The sequence below is a fragment of the Colossoma macropomum genome, unplaced genomic scaffold, assembly GCF_904425465.1.
Source record: "Colossoma macropomum unplaced genomic scaffold, Colossoma_macropomum, whole genome shotgun sequence".
In the NCBI taxonomy this organism is placed as follows: Eukaryota; Metazoa; Chordata; class Actinopteri; order Characiformes; family Serrasalmidae; genus Colossoma; species Colossoma macropomum.
Window position 1 is genome coordinate 24,172,313 of NW_023494795.1, and position 21,517 is coordinate 24,193,829.

The following is a 21,517-nucleotide window of genomic DNA, read 5'->3' on the forward strand; positions in this document are numbered from 1 at the left end:
TTTGAGTCTGACGTGGTATTTTCGTGCTTGTTTTGGAGTCCAGCAGGACGGCGGACCATCAGCTGATGACGAACTGAATCCGAACGCTGTGACGCTTTCCCCGCTCCTCACTACGGTGGCATGCGGTCTCCATGGAAACCGGTTGAGTTGGTGCAGTGCGTTTGCGTGGTGTGGAGCGGTTTGTTCTGGCTGCACAATTTTACTCATAGCTTAACGTCGGCCAGCGCTCTTTAGATAAGAGCTGTGTGAGATAGATGGCATCCAGTGAGACATTCTGATCACCCTTGGTGTAATGTTAGTAGGTTAGGTTTGGTATTGTGATATTTTTCTGTCACTGAATTGTCGTGAGGACGCTAACGTTAGCTCATATTACCAACTTACTAGGTTGACGTTAGCCTGCTAGCTAGCTTGCGCGAAAAATCTTCGCTAATTAACGGAGTTTATGTAAGAAGTAGCTCTCTGCCAGCTAGTTTGCGGTTTGTCGACGCCTGGAATGTGTTTCCAGTTTGGTCGTTCATACACCACCTGAGCTGAGCGACATTTTCCCCTCCACCTCGAAATGTAACCGTATTTCGAACTTGCTTTTCAAGTAGGGTAGAATAAATGGTATTATACGCTAGTTAACTAGCTAACTAGGACAGTTGATTCGTGTAACGTTAGCAGTAATGGTTTAGCCTGCAGTTAGTCAGGAAAGGCTGTATCCATTTCTCTGTGATAGCCAAACGTCGCCAGCAGCCATTCCCGGTGTGTGCTTATGTATGTGTATGACAGCTGCGGCAATGGGAAGCCTAGCCTCCGTACAGCCAACGATATTCCCCACAAAGTTTAAAACCACTCGTTTGCGGGAATCCCAGCTCTGCGTTGCGTGGTTTGCCAGTGTCATTGCTTTTTCTTTTCTTCCCGATTGGATATGATTAGAGGCTTCTGACACAGCGGAGCATCTCAAGCCAGCCGATGAATTAGTTATAGCCATCTAAGTCTTGGTAACCTGAAGGAGGTTATTTTTTGTCGTGGGAGGAACAGCTTCAGCTTCTCCCCGTCAAAGAAATCATCGTTCAGAGTTAAGAAGCCGCGATCATGACAGAGCTGTAACAACTTCTTCTTCATCACGTCCATAAAGAAGAAACGGAGACCAGATGTTTGTCGGCAAAATGACTCTCAGTCAGTCCGGTCTGTTTGGACAGATAGATGACCTGCAGGACCTCACATTCATCGAGAGACCCATACGTAGGAGCCTGAAGGTATTCGTGTAACATTTCTTCATCCTACCGTTTTGTTTCTTGTCCATGAAATGCCAGAGATTGCCTGAATTAAGGATCTGTAAGAGAAAATGTGCAAGTGGTAGTCTGTGTAAGGCATGCCACCTACACAGATGGTGCTTGTGAATTATGAAGGCCAGTTTTCTCAAAAGGAGGAAACCAAATATACATTGAATCCCTACAGCCTTGTGGTGAAGCTTTATTCTGTGTGACTTAGTGATGAACAAGTGGAATTGCTCCATATGGTTCTGTTCAGTGTGCGCTCCTATTATCCTACATGGATTTTTGATTTTTCAGCTTTAGGCAGTTCATTGCTGCTCATTGAGAAGCACTGTACGTGAGGAGTTACTGTGGAGGAGGCTAGACACGGCTGGTAGGGAGGCTGGGGGTTGCCCACATCGCTTTAGTGAGTGACGCAGTTTCTGTCAGCTGTGCGCATCCCTGCCTCGCCTCCTCCACTCCACTCCACTGCAGTACATCTACCTTGTAGAGGATTTCTACCCTGTCCAATGACAGCATTCCCATTTTCATTCCACTGTTATGTAGCCTACATTTGTGCAACCACTGTGTGTGTATTAATCCTCCATAGACAATTTAAGAAGTCTGCTCTACCTTCCAGCACCAGAATTAGGATGAAGTTGCTCTCATCTCCTCTTACCCGAGTAGGCTTATTACGTACTGCATGAAGGAAATTTGTTGCGTACGAGGGGGGCGGGTGTTTTCTGCCCATCCTTTTTTGTAGGGAGGTTCCAAAGAGAAGCTTTTCGGCTAATGAGAGAAGCCCTGAAGTAATAGACTCGTCACCCACATGGCTCCCGTCCCCCACACTTTCTTCCCACGCAGTCCATCGTGCTTCACATCCTGCCTCGCTGCAAACCCCCTCACACATTTGGCTGAGTCATCTTTAAGCAGTAATGGAATCGTTTACTTTCCATCTACCTATGTCATATAAAGATTCATATGAAGCATAGGTTTATTTTGATGTGATACATTTAGGAGGCTACATTAATGTACATGGATTATGTGATTTGTCATTGTCAGTGTCTTTCTATCTCTGAATAACCCTCAGAATCTGACTCAAACTGTGGAAAATCAATAAAAATGGATTCTTAACTATTTAATTGACGTTAGGCAGGGCTTACATATTTATTTGTTTATTTATTTTACCTGTATTGTATATGTGTCATTTTCCAGACTGCAGAAGAGATCGACAAACTAACGGTAGATGAAGATTTGAATGACATAGAGCGGGCAGTCTACCTCCTCAGGTAATGGCAAATTCTATAAAATATTAATAATAATATTCTCAAAAAGATGTTATTTAGATATATTTAGTCATGGAAAAGTTTATGAACTTACCAAATTATCTGGATTTCTGCTAGGGTGCGTCCAACATGAAAATATTGTGCCACTGATACCAATTTTAAGGAGCTAAAATTTTGATAATGAATAAAGTCTGCCAATGTAATTTTACATGGTAAAAAATTAAACTCACTCCTATATTTCAGCTAAACAGTCTGTTACTGGCTGTTATCATAGTGAATTATTAACCGTGAATTGTCACATATGGCTGTTTTGAAACACCAGTAAACAGCAGAAACTAACAAAGTCTTAAATTTTTAGCAGTTATGTTATTTAGCTCTAATTTCTTGTAATCTTGTGCTGCCGCTGTTATTTAATCGATTGATCCACTGATTATTTCATCGATACATCAGTTAAACTCTTTATTTTCGTGACAAAAAAAAAATAACTGTAAGACAATGCAGAGTTCACTTATATTTTATTTTTCTACACACTGGAAGCCTTCCCATGTGAACCATGAACATGAGCTTAAATGATTTTGAAGTTTACGTTAATCAAAGTTATTAAATAAATAAAGAGACAGTTTTATATATGGACAAAAGTATTGGGACACCCCTCATAATTATCAAGTGTTTCAGCCACACCCATTGCTAACAGGTGGATAAAATTAAGCGCATAGCTTTGCAGTCTCGATAGACAACCACTGGCAGTAGAATGGGTCGTACTGATGAGCTCAGTGACTTTAAACATGGCACTGTCATAGGATGCCACCTCTGCCACAAGTCAGTTTGTGAAATTTCTGTCCTGCTAGATCTGCCCCTATCAACTGTAAGTGTTATTATTGTTAAATGGAAGCACCTAGGAGCAACAACAGCTTAGCCTCGAAGCAGTAGACCATACAAACTCACACACTGGGGCCGGCGGGTGCTGAAGCGGACATTGCCTATCCTCTGTTGAATAACTCACTAAAGTGTTTCAAATTGCCTCTGGAAGCAACATCAGCAAAAGAACTGCTTCTAAGCAGCTTCATGAAATGTTTTACCATGGTCGAGCAGCTACACACATGCCCAAGATCAAAATGCACATTGCCAAGCATGGGGGAGTGGTGTAAAGCACACCACCACTGGACTCTGGAGCAGTGGAAACGTATTCTGTGTAGTGATGAATCACACTTCTTCATCTGGCAGTCTGATGGATGAGTTTGGGTTTGGTGAATGCCAGGAGAATGTTACCTGCCTGACTGCACTGTGCCAACTGTAAAGTTTGGTGGAGGAGGGATGATGCTGTGGGGTTGTTTTTCAGGGGTTGGCCTAGACCCCTTAGTTCCAGTCAAGGGAAATCTTAATACTTCAGCACACCAAGACATTTTGGACAATTGTATGCTTCCAACTTTGTGGGAACAGTTTGGGGAAGGCCCAGACCTCAACCCCATTGATTATCTTTGGGATGAACTAAAACGGAGATTGCGAGCCAGGCCTCTTGTCCAACATCAGTGTCTGACCTTACAAATGCTCTTCTGTATGAATGGGCAAAATTTTTCATAGACACACTCCAACATCTTGTAGAAAGCTTCCCAGAAGCATGAAAGCTGTTAGAGCTGCAAAGGGGAACCAACTCCATATTAATGGATTTAGAATGGGATGTCATAAAAGCTCCTGTGGGTGTAATGTGTAGGTGTCCCAATACATTTGTCTATATATTGCTGCCCATAGCATAGATTAACTTAACATGATAAGCTTATCTGTACTAACAAGAAGAGATGTATAGGCTGTTGAACTATGGTTTATTAATCCTACAACGTGACCTACAAGTTTCTGACCAGAGCGATTAGCATGTTAATTTTATCTGGTTTAAGCAGTGGCATTACCACATTATTTGCCATGCTAAAACAGGTTAATGGAGCAAGATGTTGTGGGTATTGACTTTTGGCTTGTGTGCTAGGATTAGAAGCAGCCTCTCAGTTAGATAAAAGAAGCCTCTTAAATTTTATATGCACTCTAATAAAATGCTCAGACAGAATGCGTACCGTTGGTGTGCAAAAAAAAATGTAAGAGTGTTAGAAAAGGTGTTATAACATGTACTAAAAGTCAGATTTGGATGCATTTACACATTTTGTTTCTAGTTTATTAGTTGTCTGTATTGCTCTATTAAAAGTGAATAACTGGTGACTATCAACTTAGCAGTCTTCTTAAAGAGTGGTATAAGAATGCAGGACCATGGAAATTCTCAGAAATTAATGATTTTCCCTAATGTAGAATTACCTGTAGGGGTGTATTCAGTATAATATAAAACAGGCAACTTCAATATCAGTGGGATTTGCACCACTATCAGTAAACCTGTGTAAACTTAACTAGCTTTTCCTTTGTGCCTGAATTTCTAAATAAATGTCATGTCAAGGACCTCTGTAATCTTTTTTAACCAGGTTACTTGAATAATTCTGTTTTAAGGAAAACATAATCATTAGTAATCAAAATTATGTCTTTTATGTGTGATGGTGCGCCACAGCAGAACCAGTGAAAACACTAGACTCCAGTTACCTCTTGAACATGTACTTTGCCCAGAGGTTTACATTTTTTCTTGTTAAACTATTTATTCAGTAAAAATGTCCAATTAGCCTACGCACTTAAAAAGATGGTTCTTCAGGGGTTCTTTAGTAAAGAAAATGGTTCTATTTAGAACCATGAACGCTCATTTGAATGGTTAAAGGGTTCTTTGCATGATGAAAGTGTTATTCAGATTGATAGTGTTTTTTATATGGTTTTATATAGCACCAAAGAGGGTTCTTCTGTTACAAGCTTGACATTACAACAACAGAAGAACGCTTTTCGTTGCTATGTAGAACCCTTTTCAGAAAGGTTCTATGTAGAACCATCTACAGCACATTCTCACTCTGAAGAACTATTTAACTATGCAAAGAACCCTTTATTCATGCAAAGCGTTCTTTGAGTGTTCATGGTTCTATATACAACCATTTCATTTACTGAAGAAGGTCACTTTCTTCTACATAGCATTTGTTTGGTGGCTCTGTGGTTGGTAAGAACTCCCTGCAAAAGTTGTATTTGGGTTAAGTTGAACACTTCATGACTTCTCATCGCCTGCCGCCTGATGAAGAGTGTTCAGCACAGCAGGTCAGAGCAGGCTGTGTCGTCGCTGATGTACACACCTCATGAATAATGCAGCTAGTGAGTGGCCTTTCATTGATGTCTCTGGCAAACCTAACTGTGTGCCAGTGTCTGGAGGACACGACTTCTGAGAGACACCATTCTTAATCCTTTGCGTTACTGACACTCAAACGAACAGGTACAACAGTGATGTGCTGTTATCTGATAGAGGATTTAAGCTTATTAAAGTTGGATGGCTTGGTTCTGATTACCTGGAAGATTGGGTTATGCTTTTATCAGATTTCCTTAGAACTCAAGCACTCCAGGAGTGTCTTGTCAAATACTCTCATAGAATGTCTTGTTTGTTGTTCTCATGGACTGATAGTTTCAAAGCAAAAGGAGATAACTTTGTTAAACACCTTCATTTTTAATCAGGTTGTTTAACATCACATGTCTTGGTTCAGCAGGGTCATGCTTTTTTCAGTGCAGTTATATTGTCACGTTGAAGAGTAACTTGACATTGTAGTCTCTCTACGGTCAGTTTTCCTGACACAGATTTGGTAAAGCCTAGTTTTCAAGTATTCTCGGTCGGGAGTGTGTATCTTTTAAAGTCTTAGACTAAGCATAATTTATATACTAAAACTACCCTACTTGTATTTGGTGTGAACTACTCAAAGTGCAGTGGCCCATAAGTAGTTTGCGTTCCAGTGCTGATGGCTATCAGGTGAAAAATAGAGCACCATTGTTTATTCTAGGGATGCACTGATCCAGCCTCTCTCCCGATACTGATTGCGATACCTGAGCAATGCTCTCTTAAGGCTCAAGTTGCACTTTGACACAAATGGAAGCTTTAGGCCTTACAGCTTCTGTTGGAGCATCTCATTCTTGGTGTCCCTCTTTAACCTACAAAACTACGTAGCGCTCCTTCTCTGAGCTAATTAAGTGCCAGAGTCATTCCACACCTCGGCTCCCTCGGGCAGCAAACTAGTTCTGAAAACAATTTAATTGCCCCTGTTGGCTGCCACTTGGTGCTTTTAAGCAGGCTGCCAGCAAATCTGTGAGATGACAAAGAAGAGAGTGCTTGTTAAGTTGTGGATGAGCAGTTGGAAGGATGAACAGAGGAGGAGGGAGTCCCTCATGTGCAGACATCCCATGGATTATGATCACACCAATCTAATGTTTCTCCACTGAGAGTACCAAATGCATGCCTCTCTGACTCCTGAGGGGTTCATTTTAAAACACCTAAAGTACAGATTTTATATTTATGAATAAAATATTTTTTTTGCCCTTATCATATTCAGATTGATGCAAGGTTTGGGCTATTGCAAAGTGATCAGTATCCTGAAACATCACAGATACATTTACTGTTATAGTTAAATGTGGAATAGCATATATGTAGTAATATGACAGAACTGATAAACATCAACCTAAACAAGTTGTTTAAAACCATTTATCTAGAGAGTAACCATCATTTTGAATAAATACATTAGAATAAATGTAAAAATTAGTGCAATAAAAAGCTAGAATTTCTTGTTTCCAAAAAAGTAATCCATATCTTGTAAGCAAGTTAGAACAACATGGGTTTGGTTCCAGATTTCTCCTTGATGCCACAGCCATTGCATTAAACAGCACTCAAGATTTAATTTAATCTGGCATTGATTAGCCAAACCCAAGGATGATAACTACAAATAATACCGGGCTTCCCTGGGGAGAGGTTTATGGTTAATGGTTAAATGTACATGAAATCAGTCCTTCTTTGTATTAATGTAGTTTGTATTAATTCTAATGGTGTTTTCATTTTGCACAGTGGCCATTTTTAAAATGGTTTGTGTTTCTGTAAGTTAAATTTGTCAGTATGCCAACTGTTTAGTAGGCAAAAGCTGTAATACAGTGCAATACCTAAACCTTATCATCATCATCATCCTTCAGATGTCTATGTCTCTTTTTGCCTTCTTTCTGTCTGTCTTATATGGAAAATATTTTGCATATATTGTCAATAGAGCTTCTTACCCTCTTGTTCAAATAACTTCTAATGTAATCCTTTTCTCAAGGCTTATTATTCTGTTAATAAGCTTCACTTAATATTGAGCAGCTAGCTGACTTCAAACGATTTGCTAACTACTATGAAAGTTATGAAAGTAAGAAATGGAACCCTGAATACTCCCTGAGTTTCATTCGGGTTAAGTGAATTAAGCGGTCTAAATGGACACTTTAAGGTGAGCATTGTTAAATGATTTGCTCATGAAATGCAGTTTATTGAAAGGTGTCTTTGTTAATAATATTCAGTTACTAATATTCATGATTACTTGTTTTTGCTGTAAGAAATGTTTCTGTTTTTGCTGTTTTTGATGACAAGTTAATGCATGGATAAATCCTTCAGTCATTTCGCCCCTAACGTCCTTTAGTGTAGGAAAAAAAAAACGCCTGATTACTTATTACTGAGTCTGTTTTCAAAGTCTCACTGGAGTGAACTCAGCATAGCGTGAAGTAGCTTTATGGTATGCCAGCTTTCTCAGCACAGTGCAAAGCACACATGGCATTCTGCCTAAGCAAAAGTTTAGGCTTTTAAGGCCTAGATGAGCAGGCTTTGTCTTTATATGAAACCCAAGTCTCCAGCTCATCCTTCACTCGACAGTCAAACCTAATTACAAATGCGAGCGTGGATCTTTTTACTTTCTGACTGCCCTCCAGGAAGGACATGGCCCAAGCATTCAGAGTTAGATCAAAGTCTGTACCTAAGGACTTGGATTGTATTACTGGCCCCCTCATCACCTGGTCTTTAGCTGATTAAGTCACTCCGCTCCCCATAGATACCAGCTGCTCTGCTCTCTGTGTAGTGCCTCTGTCGACTACTCCATAAACAGACCTATTGCCAAGGTGCTGAACATTATTGCCCATATTCAGCATGTGCACAAACCATGACGACATTACCTTCTTCTTCGACAGACTTGGCAGCAGGCAAGGCCCTTTCATAGTTATTAAATAACCCTCTGCCAACAAAGGCCACTGGAGGACAACCTACCTCTGAAAAAGTAATGAATACCTGTTTATAGTTCATTATTTAGGGGAACAGCGCATATGCCCGACCGACAGACTAGGAGCTGTTCCTGGGCAAGAAGGAAGTCTGAGGAGTTTAAAGATCGAAAGTTTGAAAACATAATAACTACAGGGCAGCAATATCACTGTAGACTCAAACAAACTTTGTCACTGTGTGCCTCAAAAAAGAGATTTTTGTCATTTTGGAGCATTTCTATAAGTCCTTTCATTATTATATTTTACACATTGTAAAGGAGAGCTACTGTGATCAAATGATGTATAACAAGAAAAATAGGAAAAATAATTGAGATATGGGTGTTTGTTTTTGTTTGGGGCAGCATTGATAAGTGTGTGTTTTCTTGATATTTATTTCCTGTGTTCTTAGCACACTTGAACCTGAATCTGATTACACTGAGTTTCACTAATGCTTGCAGTCATAATGGTGAAGGATATAAAGGAAAATAGTGGTCTTGAAGCTTGAAGACTTTAAAAAAATGATACAACAAAAATAACTGGTTTTGTCATTCAGTGCTGCATAGAGGCAAGCTACAGCAATAACTCAGTGGCACTTAATGCTTGGAAAGTAATTAGTAATACTTAGGTTTGAAATCAGATGTTCTCTCTCCCCCTGTGGGTCCACTAACAGCGCATTATCTGATGGTTGAAACTGATCACCAAGCATTGAATCTGAAAGTGTACGTGGTCTTGCTTTTAAGTTGAATTAAAGCCTAAATTGAAAACGTCTATTTTAAAGTATGTCACCACTGTGTCTTTATGCAGTTTTGAAGGACTGTAATCATGTTTTCAAAGAAGCATTGCTGCTATTTCTAGATGTGGTATGATGATCAACATTTGGCTGTCAAACTAGTTAAAGGGATTGGAGATGTTAAAGAAAAACAGACACTAGATCGTACTGTATTTTGCTTTTCATGTACTTGGAGATTCAGGGGAAATGCAAAAACTGAACATTCTCTGTTTCTGTTTGCTTGTCCTGACTTCTTGCCAGCTCTGGTCAGGATGTCCAGCGAGCCAGTGTGATTGTCAACTTGCCAAACCTGGTGCGTCAGAACCCAGCAGAGACGTTCCGGAGGGTGGTGCCAAAAGTCAGGGTAGGCCAAATTCTGCTCCATCTCTCTCTTCTCAGCCCTGAGTTTAGGACATGCTTCATTAATATGTAGTGTTTGCTAAATGATCATCCAGAGCTTTTCCCACCCCCTCACAGGAGGTGCTGCACGTAGCTGGGGCAGACATGCAGCTTGCCGCAGCAGGGTCTTTCTTGACCATTCTCCAGGACGACATTGTCCTCATCCAGACCCATACGCACTCAATCTTGCAGATAGTTCTCCTCAACCTAGACCACAGGGACACAGGTCAGCACTCTTTGAGATACCACACCTCTCCACAGTAACTGAAGGTTCATTCGTAATTCTGAAGTAGTAAATGTGCAATTGGAGTTCTAATCTTGAATGTAATAGTGTCCTTTCTGAGAATCTGCTGTGGCCAGGCCTGAAAACAGTGGGTTTTCAGACAACATTTAATAGTGCATTTCAAACCTTAAATGAAGACAGAGTGAAGCCTGTATTTCCTCTGAGACTCAGTTTCAGCTTTGTTTTTCCTCTTTGTGGCATTTTCAACAGTGGTCGGCAATGCTTGGCTAGAGACCTTGCTTTCAGCTATTGATGCTTTACCAAAAGAAACCATCAGACAGGAGGTAATAAGAGCTTCTTAGATTTTTCTATCATTCTTTCTTTCTTTTCAGAGCTATTCTGATTAACAGTCTATGGAATAAGGAAGGGTTGGAAGAAAACAATTAAAACTCAACCTCTTCTGCTGTGGCCTGATTGTGTTTGCAGATTCTGAGCCCCTTGGTATCTAAAGCTCAGCTCTCCCAGTCTGTACCGGCCCGTCTGGCCAGCTGTCGCATCTTAGGCAAGGTTGCTGCCAAGTTTGAGTCATCAGTGTGAGTTTGCCAAAGTTTCTGTTTTTCTGCCTATAAGGCAGGTATACTGGCACGTTTCCACCACGCTGAGCTCTGATACAGAGGATCTTCTTCTATGCATACATAAAGCAACAGCATTTTCAGAAATTGCTGTACTGTTCTCTATCACAGCAAAACCACTGCTCTGCAAAGTACAGTTATTTTTTTTTGAGCTAAAATGGATTTTAACAGAGGTAACTTTGTAATGACAGTAAAATTTCAATTAGGTATATCCCTGGAATGCTTCAGGTAGTTTTAGCAAGACATAATAAAAGCTTTCTCTCCTGCTTATAGTAAGTGCTCATTTACAAGCATTTACAGGGTGACAAGGGTTAAGAGACAAGATACTTGAAATTGTTTAGCACTTACACAAATGTCAGATTTAGAATTCTTATTGTTTATTTTAGACTACCAACAAACATAAAGCAGCATATGAAAATTCTTTCAAGACTGTCAGGTTTTTTTTATGATGAGTTGTTTTGAGTATAGCGTCTGTATTGTCCTGCTGCTGGTAATGGTTTCTCAGACTGTTTGCTGTGGCTGCCCTCTGCAGAGTGAAGAAGGACCTGCTGCCTCTGGTCAGGTCGTTGTGTCAGGATGTGGAGTACGAGGTGCGCTCCTGCATGTGTCGCCAGCTGGAGAACATCGCCAGGGGAATTGGGTAAAAAGAAAACGAGAAAGAGATTAACACAAAAGAGTTGGGTCTTCCATACGTTTGAATGGCCTTGTTTTCAGTACAGGATCTCAGACTACCTAGGAAAGACTGGACAAATCAATCACAGTGAGAGCTGTGTTGAAGGTGCAACCTGTGCCTTATAGTAATATCATTTTGAATAACCTCCTTTTGCGATGTGTCCAAGGAGACAGAGCGTGTATGACTGTTGCAGATTAATGGGATTTTTTGACCTTACTAGTGAAGACTGATAGCCGCTGTCACCATTGTTCTGCTTCACTTTCTGGACTAGCTTGGTCATATTAAAAGGATTCGGATGACATGAATTGATTTTCATCTTTATGTCAGAAGCATGCATCCCACTACAGCAATAATAAAGTATATCTGAACTTGTATGCTCAAACTAGTAGTTTATTTGCTAAATAAGAGTTCATCAAAACTATGTCAAAGCATGTTTTTAAGTGATATAACATTTTTATTTATTTTAAAAAGGGCTTTAATTTTTTTTGTTGAATAATTCAGTGGAAAAATCAGAAGCTGACAAAATGGAAAATACGAGGAAGAGTTGTAAATTGGATTTGTTTTAACTGATGCATGTTCACAGGACACATTGTAGTACTTTGAGACACTGACTTCCATTCTGGTATCATACACATACTATGTGGCTAAAAGTATGTGCACGCCTGACCAACACATGTATAGGAGCTTGTTGAACATACTTTTCCAAAACCATGGGCATCAATATGGAGACCCCCCCCCCTTGTGGCTATAACAACCTCCACTCTTCTAGGAAAGCTTTCCACAAAATTTTGGAATGTTTTTGTGAGAATTTGTGCCCATTCAATCAAAAGAACATTTGTGAGGTCAGGTTCCAATGTTGGAGAAGGCCTGGCTTACAATCAACGTTCCAATTCATCCCAGAAGTGTTCGGTGGGGTTAAGAACATGGCTCTATGCCAGCCGTTGGGCTTTAACGTTGAGCTTAGTAATTATTAAATATTTACATTTTTTCCTCAGCAAGTGTAAATATTAGAGAAATTAACAGAAATGTAATAGACAACACTTTTATTTTTTATTTTATACAAATTTTTCAAGACAGAAAACATGACTTTTTTTGGTTAGTTAAGCTAAAAATTTGAAATCGCTCTGGTTTTAACTCCTTACATAAAGCTAACACCCATAGCTCCAGTTAAGTGAGACACTGCTGCTGAAATGGCTAAACTGATGCTGCTGTCATATCGCATGGGCATAAACCTTTGCTAAAAAAAGCTGCACATTTGGTTGTCGCAAGGAAATATTGAAGAAGAACAGACAATGGCTACAGGTGTTCAGTTTTATTCAGTTTTACTTGTATACATTATTCTCATCTTTACTGGATATGTTTCCACAAAAAAAGTCAGCGAAAACTGCTGTGGCGATTGCTTTCTTGCAGTGAGTTTATTGGTTCTGAGCATGTTATCATCATGTTAAAGTGGTGTACACATTAGTAGTCACTAGTTAAGCCATGACTTACATGGTGGTGCAACCAAATTCAGTAAATGAGTAGTTTGAAACAAATTAGTGTTAACTATGGCCTCCATAGTTAACTATGGTGTCCACATACTTTTGGCTATATAGTCTATGATACTATCTGTTTGACCTGGAAGATGCATGTCAATAACCAGATATTATTTGCATGGAAGTGGATAGATGAGTATGTGAATATATCACTGTTGCACAATCACAGAGTTTTAATGTGTGATGTATTTGTCTCTTTCTTTTCTTTGCCCCAGGCTGGAACATACGAAGGCTGTGGTGCTGCCAGAGTTGGTGGAGCTGGCTAGAGACGAGGGCAGCACTGTGAGACTGGCAGCTTTTGACACTATTATCAACCTCCTAGAGATGTTTGACAGTGGTAAGCTTTCTGTGTTTACATCGCATAAAGGAAGTAGCTTCAAAGAGTCAAAAATGTCAGTTTTAATGTTTTTTCAGGGCGTCAAAAATGATGTTTTCAGTGGTTTTTCAGGGAGTCAAAAATGACAGTTACAGCGTTCTAGTAAGGTTCTAGTGAGGTTCTAATGAAAAAAGTAAAGTTAAGGCTCTAAGCAAAATCTACTCATTATTTCTGGCAAAAAATACACAATACATTTATAGCAGTCTCCCAGATAGTAGTCTAACCAACAATAAAACCCACCTTGCCCTATTCAGTAGCTTTCTCTTAAAGGAGCAAACCATGGAATATTACAGGTGTATGGAGCAATTTACGTGAGATGTAAAAACATGTTTGCCACTGCACAGCAGTTTTACAGACCTTTATACATAACCTGATGTACATAGATCCAGTACATCTAAATGAACATTAAAGAAACACATAAAGCACCTAGTTATAATGTTGGATCATTTGGATTCACCCTCTAAAAAGGCCTAAAAGTTCCTACATTACCCAGAAGTCCTAAGGGAGAATAGAAAGGGCAGCAATGTTAACATGTCTGAAATAGTGGTAAGGTGTTAAAGTATTACAAGTTAAAACTACCTATTATCAAACTCTCCTCTTCTAGTGTACACTTCTAGCATTGAAGACCTGACCTATTTACTTTTCAGTTTTAGCACTGAAACCATGTCTAAAAGAAGAGCATGTAGTTCATATTAATAAAATATCAGTACAACTACTTTAACACCACTGACATGATGAACAAGTAGAAAGGGTAAATAAAATTACTAGATGAGAACTATAACTTGGCAATATAGACAATAATATAGACAATAATAAGCTAATGTACTGTAAAGCATAGGTATGACAACTCCAGGCACATGCTTTGTGTGCGGACATCATGTATCAATAACATGTCTAATCTCATTAACCCTGCTGTGCTTGCTGTAGCTAGCTCATGTCTTGCTGGAGCTCAGTAGACAGGCCTGAATTCTGCTACTGTGTTTTGTTTCTGTAGAAATATTTAATTCTGTTCATAAACAAGTGCAGTCTTACAGAAAATGCTTCTTCTTTTTCTTCCTTTTTTGGGGAATGAGAGAGGATTTGTACTTAGTATAACTTCTTTTGTTAGACAGATACTGCAACAATTGTAGGCGGCTTAAGTAAGAGAAGCTTTCCTCCTGGAGTTAAACAATCTTCAAATCCTCTTATCACATTAAAACATGGTGGTCCAGCTACATTTTGTATAACAACACTTGGTCATGTTCACTTGTATGTGTTTTCATAGTCATTTGCATTCAGAGACTGTTGTCCTCCCTAAAGAGTTTTAGAGGACTCTTTTAAGAGGACTCTTTTAGGAAAGTTCTTTTGATGTGTACATGCACATTCCTTGTTCTTGCCAAGCTACCACCTGTCACTGACACATTGCTGTGCAAAATGTCCTCTTTTTGACATCTGAAGTTGTATATGAGGCACACTGGGACATCATATACAGAAATAGACAAGCAGTGATGGTTGCTATGCTGACTAGAGATGAGTCTGGACATCAGTCTCACACAGTCTCTCTGATTTCCTCTCACCCTTTCTCCACAGATGACAGGACACGTGTTATATTTCCCCTGGTGAAGACATTCTGTGAGAAGTGCTTTAAAGCTGATGAGGCAGTGCTGGCCTCCCTGTCCTTCCAGTATGGCAAGCTGTGTCACGGCCTCTCGGGTGGGTGTCTGAATCGTACTCACACCTGAGCTACTGTAAAGGTTGGCAAGTAGGAGGATGCTGAAGCACTAGAATTCATGGTTTCTCAAATCCTGCCCTCCATGGTTACAGTTGCTCAGTAACTCAGACAATCAGTGCCCACAAATGGCAGATCTTCATTGATTTTAATGGAGAATATCTTGGTAATTTAAAACATTTTATATTGTCAACCATTTAATCAGAATTAACCATGATGATGATTGTATTTTTAGCTAGCAATGTGTTCTTAGCTTGCTATGAAGTGGTGAACTGCTGAGAATACGATTTAATTTAAAACCGCCTGTTCCACAGTTGGGCTTAAGCAGCGTATGCCAATGGCAATTAGTGTTCCACAGCAGTTCTCATGCTCTGGCAAGGCTTATATCAAGCTTTTTCTATGCAGAATCCTCAGGCTTATGGCCTCTTTGCAAGTCATAATGTTCATTCTGCCAGATGAATGGTCTGTAGACAGTTAATTACTTGGAACTTTCATTCCATAGTGTACATTGTTATATGCGCATATTATGGCAACTAAGCAACATATTGATCTGTGGATGAAGGAATGATGTGACTGATGATGTATCTTAATGAAGCTATAATTTAATAGCTAATTGTTGATGAGTCACAGTTTGGATTTCTGCTTGCTTTCACTGCTTCAGGCGCAATGCTAAATGCACCATCTGAGCACTGACTTGCCTTGGCATGCACTGGCCTCTCTGTCGAAAGCCAGCCGTTGTGTGCTCAGACGCCAGTGGACCTCTTTTGAGCTTTTCTCAAATGCCCCTTCTGTCTTTGATTGCATATGAGATGAAATGTTCAGGCCCCCAAATACTTCATCCAGGTCCATGCTCATCATGACATTGACCCCTGCTTCTTGCTTCCAAACAGCATCTTTCACAGATGAGCAGCATCTCTGGTTTCTTGAGTTCTATAAGAAGCTGTGCTGCCTGGGGCTGCAGCATGAGAACGGCCACTGCGAGAGCCAGCCCTACCCCCTGGAGCTGGAGAACAAGTATGCCCTGGTGCGCAGGAATTGCGCCTACAACTTCCCTGTGAGTGACAGAGCACCACTGTATCAGTCTTCTACAAACAGTAGTTGGTGACCTCTTACACGTTTAGATGTCTTGACATCATTGAATCAGGTTACAGTCATATTTGCATGTGTAAGAACAAACCAAGACAGGTATGACAAGATGAGAAACTGAATAGCCCCATAGCCCATGCTCATTTTTTAGAGTCTTTCTAGCTCAGAACTTCAGGTCTGCTTAGATCTGACCCAAAGAATATTTTCTTGTACACTCAGAATCTGAATTATTTACTGAATTATGAAAATCTTGTGAGGGAGCACAGACATCTCCTGTGACAGGGCTCTTTGAACTGGAGGCTCGTTTGAGAAAATTAAACCTGTAACTGCTCCATCTGTCTCTGCTGAAGCGGCTCTGTGCTTTCAGTGCTGGTTATAAATAGAGACGGCTACTCTGCATATGTTTGTGCTTTCTGGGAGCGTTTTGAGTAGAAAGCAGCTGAAAGTTTTGCACAATGATTACTGTCTGTAATGTTAAAGTAGGTTCAGGCGATTCTGTAACTGGTGATTATAAGACCTTAAAATATCATTTATGATTTAAGTACATGTAAAAGTTATTAAGTGTTCATGTCTTTGTCACACTATATATTAAGGGTAGGTGATACAGCAAAAATGTAATACCACAGTACTTCAAGAAATTTTCACCATTTTTTCTGCCATCTAGTAAGTTGGAACAGACAAAAAAGAACAGTGCCACATTTAAAAATACTATCATAAACTATGAAAATGATTTTTGTTTAACATTTCACATGCTGCACTGAACTGATTCTTGTTAAACAAGACCACTTATGCTCTCTTGCAGTTGATCTGTGTTCTAAAAGTACTGACAACATCCATGATGTGCTCAGAAAAGGGCACTGTGATGTAATTTATCATGGTAATGATAAAAAATGTTGTATTGCTGTGCAAAACTATGGATTAGTATGAATGTACACTCGTAAAAAAGTAAAGGTACTGTAATGTTTTTGAAGTGATTCCCTGGGGTTCCACAATGAAAGTTTCAACTGATGGTTCTGTAAGGAAATAATTCCGATCTAATCTCTGTCTGCCATATCTATAGCATACAGCTGCTTACCTAGACAATAATTTTGATATTTACCTTTAGAAATAGAAAGAACAGAAAACCTGCTGACACACTTATAACAGAAGCTTAAGTGTGTATAACAGTTTTAAAACAAACTCTCCATCTATATGACTAAAGTGGTGCACTGGCAATTTTGAATTTTTCATAGGTGACTTAACAAACATCCATACTGTATGATGCCTAGTGAAATCACTTTCATGATATATTCTACACATGTCTTCTATAGACAAACCCTATAAGTTGTACTTTAAAATGCTTTTTAATGTCAGTCAAAAGTACCTAAGCAGCTCAGTTCCTGTTTTTGCCAACATTCTTAACTCTTCCTACAGGCCATGGTGTTATTTGCTGACCCAAACCACTTCCTGTCCGAGTTGTACCGGACCTTCTCGAGTCTTTGTCACGACCCTGAAATATCAGTCAGGCGGACGGCTGCTGAGGGGTTTCATGAGGTACTAGCTGTAGCTCTCTTCTGTGCATTTACCATATAGGAAGTCTACTGTATAGAATGCATAACATATATATGTGCTCATGTATGTGGTTTATTTCTTACATAAGTACAGAAGCCAGTGTTTTATAGTTACACTGAGGAAATAGAGACTCCACTCACTCACCCTTATCATATTAGGTCTTTCCGTTTCGTAGATTGCACAATCTGTATGTGTAGTATAATACAGTTTGAAGAGACTGGGTGAGTATGAGAAGTCAGCTGGGGGATAAGGAAAGAGGTGTGAATTGGGCTACACTGACCTAATGTTCAAGATGTCCTTGCAGACAGAGCAAGTTCCTTATTACCAGAGCCTAAGGGCTTATTACCCAACCTTTTTGCCTTACACCTGTTATTACCTGATGTAGACACTGGTTATTTGTAACCCTGGGTTTAAGGTAACTCTGTCCTGAGGTTGAAATTGCACACTACACCCCCTTTATGCTCTCTGTTTCAGGTGGTTAAACTGCTGGGTCCAAATGTGCACTATGTACACAAAGAGCTGATCACCTTGCTGCAGGATGATTCATTAGAGGTGGGACCTGTGTGTGTGTGTGTGTGTGTGTGTGCATTTCTGTCTGAGAGGACGCACATTTGTGTTTCAAATATATATAGGTGGGTGGCTGTGTGTCTGATAGAGAGTCTACAGCTGTGATGTGTGCTTCGTTGCTGTTATTCACTTGGCACACAGGGTTTATGTATCATTTGGTGACGCTCCGTCCACTGAGAACACTACTCTGTTCTATGATGATTTCTACTTGCAGTGTGTCAGACATCTGACTCTTCTCTGGGACGTCGAGCCCTTTCTGGCCAGACTCTGTCCTTTAAGACTCAGCTTGTCTTTGCTGACATAGGCCCCTGTGTTTAGGGTGTGGATTCATTTTTTTCCTTCTTTGTGTGCATTTGTGTATGAATTATCTTGCCAGGCCATTCCTTGCTTAAAGTTGCATTCCAGCATGATACTTACATATATTATATTATTTGTCATGTTATGTAGCATTCTATAGTGTAGCATTGTATGTCTCAACCTAATAATTTTGGCAGAATTCATGGTTATGTATAGTTGACTTTTTTTTCTATCAGCGTTTGCTCACTACAATACCCAGCATGCACTACACAAATAAAATCATTGAGAGGAAAAGGGAAAAGTGCATACCTATGCCATCTGCTGGATGTGGTTGTTCTGAATTGCCATTCATTTTGCCTTCACTGTTGTGAATTTTGTAAAGCACAGAAGCCAACATAATAGCAAAACAATTTGCTGCTATAACTGGGGCTTCTCTGCGGAATGTGTGGTAGGGACATCATCTGTGTGACAGATTTTGTAGTCTGTTTTGGAAAACATTATTTCTGTCTTTTGCCGTGGATTAATAATTTTGAACATACTGTCAAATATAACTCAATATGGTAATGACACAGCATGCGATGTAGTATAATGTGCATCACTTCAAATTTATTGGTAACCTGCTTTTTGAATGGAATGGGGGTGATCTTTTCCTATTGAAATCCCTATCATACTCAACAAATCCGGACATCTAGCTTTGTTGCTGATTTGTATTAGCTAACTAAAGCTAGCTAGGTAGCTACTTTTAACCACTACAGTTAACCATGTGAATATTCCAGCATTGACCTATGCCAGGAGGATATGCAGTATAGCTGCTTGAAACTGAACATCTGAATGTCCTAATGTATGTGTGTTGGTATATGTGAAATCTGTTTGTGGAGGTTCCAGGCCACTGTGTTTTGTGTGGGATGAGTGAATGCACTACTTCTCTGTAGCTGACGTTAGGAGCTTGCTATTGTTTGTTCTATACCGATCCCTTGAGAGATGTTAGTCACACAAAATATTAGCATTCAGTGCTGTGCTAAGCATACAGACCAGCAGCCCAAGGCTTACTGACACTAGTTATTACTGAGGTGAGCTATTGATTATTGTTATAGATGCTATGAAAATGAAAACCTTCTTTTTAGCCTTCTTTTACTGATCCTATAGCTCTATATGGAAAATAGAAAAAAACAGTGGCTGGTGGGTGGGTTTGTGGGATGTGTATTTATAACAGTGGTAGGTAGGTGGGTTTGTTTTTTCTTTAAAGAAATAATTTATTTGCATATATAACTTACTGTCACCTTAAATACATGGTTAGAGGAACAGCCTGCCTCCAAACACTTTATTGTTCTTGAAAGGAAATTTGACTGTATTGCAGGAGAATTAATACAGGAATTGCATTGTATTCATTAATAAATTATTGGTGTCCATATAATAGAAAGATTTTTGTTATATTCCAAGATATTTGTCACTTAATAATTCTATTCTTACAAAGTCAAGGAAGTGCAACATTTGCCATGCTGATTGTTCTTAAAAAGCACAACAGTAAACACAATTCAATGAGCACTAACATTGCTAAAGACAATTGACAAGTCAATTACTAAAGTGAATTGATGAAACAATGCCATTGCTAAATCTGAGAACCAATAAGAGTACTGCACTGTTCATAATTAAGACTGATTTACAGCAGCATTGCTATTGAGATGATTGATTAGAGTAAACACTGATTTCCATTAGTTCAGTTTATATAGTCGTAGCACACGTTGAAGAGAGACCTATTTTTCAGGCTGTGTGACAATTATGGTTCTCAACGATCACTCAACAGGATCCTTTGCAAATGGTCAATGCACCCAAAACAAAAATGTGATTTGTTTGAATGCTGTGCTGGAAATAATTGAGAATTCTTCATTGTGGTGCAACAGGCATACGCCTAAGTGGTATAAAAATTGCTACCTTTTCAATTATCCAACCAAAATGTAATTTTCAATTAAAAATATGATTTCATATGCAACTGATGACATGCACTATTTGCTGCATAGTGCATTCTATAATAAAGTTAAGGAAGATGTGCTCAAGTTTATGATTTAATGTATGTAATGATAATTATATACTGTAAAACTATTCTGAATTAAGCCTTAACTTGATATGCTGTATGTGTTACTGCAGCAAAGGAAGGGCAAACTCCCGTATTAATAGCCATGAATTCAGAAGAAATGATGGATGAGTAGGCATCTATAATCTTTTTTGATATAAAGTGAAAGAATACTGTATTGAGATTTTACAACAGATTGTATTAATAGATTTTGTTCACACTGTTCATAACTATGGAGTTATTATCCAGTTGACAGCTAAAATCCAATTCAAAGATCAAAGTCTGAGATCAAAGTAATACAGTCTGTAATGAACTTCACCAAATTTAGTGCTTCACAACATGAATGAATAAGGAATAATGGTTTTATCATACAAAATCAGGGCTGTTTGAAAACCTTTTCAGCTGGTAGCACTGCTGCCAGAGGTATTAACATAATGCACCAATTAACATATTGCACCATTAAAATAAAACATCTTTAATCATAGTTTTTAAAGTATTAATTCCAATAAATTGAAAAACTTGAAAAACAGAAGTATGTAAAAATACTTGAATGTTAATGTGCATTTTGTGAAATGCACTGATAATTCATTTTTACTACAATAATTCCCACAAAAGATTCCCTTCAAGCACTTTCAATGTGTAAAGTGTTAATGCAAACACAACATATTAAACAACAGGGCATTACAAATAGTTGTCGTTCTTAATAAACCTCATCTTAATTACTTAGAGTGGTTAAAATATCTTAAGCTGTATTTGTGCAATATTTGTGAAGATGTTGCTGTTTGAGCTTCTGTCACTGCTTTTTGGCAGGTACTGGATGCCCTGCTCAATCACGTTCAGGAAACTTTGGAGCTGGCAACTTCCAGGGGGGAAGGTGCAGGGCCTGAGAGTAAGGTACATGAATGAATGTGTTAGGGTAAGAAGAATTGGTAGAAGCAGTAGCTCCCTCTGCTGGC

At 39.2% G+C, this 21,517-nt stretch overlaps 1 protein-coding gene across 2 annotated transcripts in view; it reads left to right on the forward strand.

The window, feature by feature from the left end:
- The window catches only part of ppp4r4 (protein phosphatase 4, regulatory subunit 4), a 27,449-nt gene continuing 5,932 nt past the window's right edge, over window positions 1-21,517 (forward strand). The window contains exons 1-13 of one of the 2 annotated variants that reach the window (XM_036581952.1): window positions 1-1,241; window positions 2,454-2,527; window positions 9,705-9,807; window positions 9,921-10,068; window positions 10,336-10,409; window positions 10,552-10,658; window positions 11,230-11,337; window positions 13,121-13,242; window positions 14,851-14,973; window positions 15,880-16,043; window positions 17,489-17,608; window positions 18,101-18,178; window positions 21,372-21,455. In XM_036581952.1, the coding sequence (XP_036437845.1) occupies window positions 1,137-1,241; window positions 2,454-2,527; window positions 9,705-9,807; window positions 9,921-10,068; window positions 10,336-10,409; window positions 10,552-10,658; window positions 11,230-11,337; window positions 13,121-13,242; window positions 14,851-14,973; window positions 15,880-16,043; window positions 17,489-17,608; window positions 18,101-18,178; window positions 21,372-21,455 (1,410 nt within the window). In that variant the 5' untranslated portion in view covers window positions 1-1,136. The remainder of the gene's footprint in view (window positions 1,242-2,453; window positions 2,528-9,704; window positions 9,808-9,920; window positions 10,069-10,335; window positions 10,410-10,551; window positions 10,659-11,229; window positions 11,338-13,120; window positions 13,243-14,850; window positions 14,974-15,879; window positions 16,044-17,488; window positions 17,609-18,100; window positions 18,179-21,371; window positions 21,456-21,517) is intronic. The other variant, XM_036581951.1, reaches the window with a different exon arrangement.